Source organism: Engraulis encrasicolus, chromosome 12, assembly GCF_034702125.1.
Source record: "Engraulis encrasicolus isolate BLACKSEA-1 chromosome 12, IST_EnEncr_1.0, whole genome shotgun sequence".
NCBI lineage: Eukaryota > Metazoa > Chordata > Actinopteri > Clupeiformes > Engraulidae > Engraulis > Engraulis encrasicolus.
Genome location: NC_085868.1, coordinates 16,216,977 through 16,219,476, shown reverse-complemented (window position 1 = coordinate 16,219,476; position 2,500 = coordinate 16,216,977). Strand labels below are relative to the sequence as shown.

The 2,500-nt window shown below is 44.4% G+C and overlaps 1 protein-coding gene across 1 annotated transcript in view; it reads left to right on the top strand.

Annotated features, from left to right (window-relative positions):
- The window catches only part of ahr2 (aryl hydrocarbon receptor 2), a 191,965-nt gene that overhangs the window by 172,313 nt on the left and 17,152 nt on the right, over window positions 1–2,500 (top strand). Inside the window, exon 5 of the mRNA XM_063211713.1 lies at window positions 2,496–2,500. This exon is cut by the window's right edge and continues 116 nt beyond it. Coding sequence (XP_063067783.1) covers window positions 2,496–2,500 — 5 coding nt within the window. The remainder of the gene's footprint in view (window positions 1–2,495) is intronic.

The window sequence follows — 2,500 nt, the reverse complement described above, 5'->3', positions numbered from 1 at the left end:
ACACACACACACACCCTACTTACACACACCCTACAATATGAACACTAAGTGGTGTCATTACCTTGATTTTCTTTGAATTTAAGCTACACCACCCATTGAGAGTACATAGAACACCACCACTTAGTGTTCATATTATGGTATTACTTTGAATTCAAATTCATTCAATTCGGAATTTCGTACAAGCCTGAAGTGTGTGTGTGTGCGTGTGTGCGTGTGTGCGTGCGTGCATGTGTGCTTGTGTGCTTGTGTGTGCATTCGTTTTTGTAGATTAGTGTGAGCAGCAAGTGTCTTGTGAAAACACAGGTCTTGACGATGACAGACAAGAGGCCTCGGGGTGTATGTGTGTGTGTGTGTATGTGTGTGCGTGTGTGTGACAGACGTGAGGCCTGGGGTATGAGCGCCAGATGTGTGTCTGATGATGCTGCCAGCAAAACTCCCATCATGCACCACACCCAACAACTCATCACCTCTGTATTTGTGTGTGTGTTGGACAGAGAGAGAGTGACAGACAAAGATAGCAATGTTGTGTGTGTGTGTGTGTGTGTGTGTGTTGTAGAGAGAGAGAGAGAGAGAGAGAGAGAGAGAGAGAGAGAGAGAGAGAGAGGAGAGAGAGAGAGAGAGAGAGAGAGAGAGAGAGAAGAGAGGAGAGAGAGAGAGAGAGAGAGAGAGAGAGAGAGAGAGAGAGAGAGATAGCACTACTGTGTGTGTGTGTGTACGTATGCGCATGCATGTGCGCACCTGTGTGTGTGTGTGTGTGTGTGTGTGTGTGTGTGTGTGTGTGTGTGTGTGTGTGTGTGTGTGTGTGTGTGTGTGTGTGTGTGTGTGTGTGTGTGTGTGTGTGTGTGTCCACTGACTATCGTTGGCCACCCCTCCTTCTCCCTGGTTGTGTGTGTGCGCGTGCGTGCGTGCGTGCGTGCGTGCGTGCGTGCGTGTGTGCGTGCGTGCGAGAGTGTGTGCATGTGTGTATGTGCGCACATTAGTAGGTTGTCTTGTATTTGCTACTGACTATTCATTGACCAAACAAATAAGAATTATCTTTTTTAAAATCAACATCACTCTTTCTGCATACTGGATATAACATCTCCTTAGTGCAAAACAAGTATCCCTGGTCACCTTATGACCTCTTCCTCTGTCAGCTTATATAACCATGTACAGTTTCTTTGTTCGTGTCTGTGTGTGTTCCTTTGGGTCACGGCATGGGTGTGTGTTTGTTTTGGAAATCCATGCCGTGTGGGCCTATACACATGTGAACTCCATGCATTCTTTACCCTTTGCTCTCTATGAATGTTATGCGTTTCCGTGGGTGTGACGCCACATGGTTTTCTTTTTTTTTTTGCAGTACTGTGTGCATGCAGGTGTGCACGTTCGTTTTAGTCAAGTCAAGTCAAGTAGTGCACTTTATTGTCAAAAATCTATGTAACAGGGTTAGCACAAACGTTTGAAATGACGTTTTGGCCAGTCACCAATGTGCAGTTAAAATACAGCGTATAAATAAGACATTGACAATAATAATGATTAGAAATGCATGCGAGAGAGAAGAGCAGAAAGAGGGTGAAAGAGAAAGAGAAAGGGGCGATAGAGAGAAATAATAACGACTAATAGACTTCCTGTGTATAGAGAAGGGATTCCCAAACTGTGGGCCATGAAGGTATTCCAAGGTATTCCAATAAGCTTGTCAAAGCATATATAAGAGCGTCTCCTTGCATATGTTGCCATATTATGTTAAAATGAAATAAAGTATTTTTGGAGTTGACACACAGTGTGCGGACCGCTTCATCGCACTACCTACTACCTTTTGTCTGGCACCTGGACAACTACTTGTGGATGTGCGCACCCTACTTCCAAACACTAAGAGCTTCTCCTTCTCAAAGCATGTATAAGGATGAGGGACTTCTAGCACGGGCAATACACATTTGGCTTACTGTGGCTTTTTTATCTTTAGTTTTACTTTTTTGAGTGTGAATGTGTGTGTATGCAACATGATACCCTACCAGGACCTTGTGTGTGTGTGGGTGAGTGTGCATGTGTGTGTATGTGAGAGAGAGACAGAGAGAGCATGTGTGTATTTGAGAGAGAGAGCATGTGTGGTGGTACTCAAGAGTGTGCTATAAGTACTTTTACTGTGATGTAAAATTGTGTGTATAAGGCCTTTGTGTATGTTGTGTATTTGTGTATTTACTGTATGTAAACTGACAGACAACTTAATTCCCTTCAGGATTAATACGTAAAAGTACTACAGTATACTCTACTCTAGTAAGATCTTCCCCTCTTCAAGTTTGTTTTGTTTCAAACATGTAAAAGTTTTTATCTTTTACCTGACATGCGCGCGGTATGTGTGTGCGTGCGTGCGTGCGTGTGTGAGTGTGTGTGTGCGTGCGTGAGCGTGAGTGTGTGTGCGTGTGTGTGCGTGCGTGCGTGAGTGTGTGTGTGTGTGTTTTGTGTGTTTTGTGTGGTCTTTAATAGTCGTGCCCCTGTGTGTGTTCGCTCCTCTGCAGTCTGA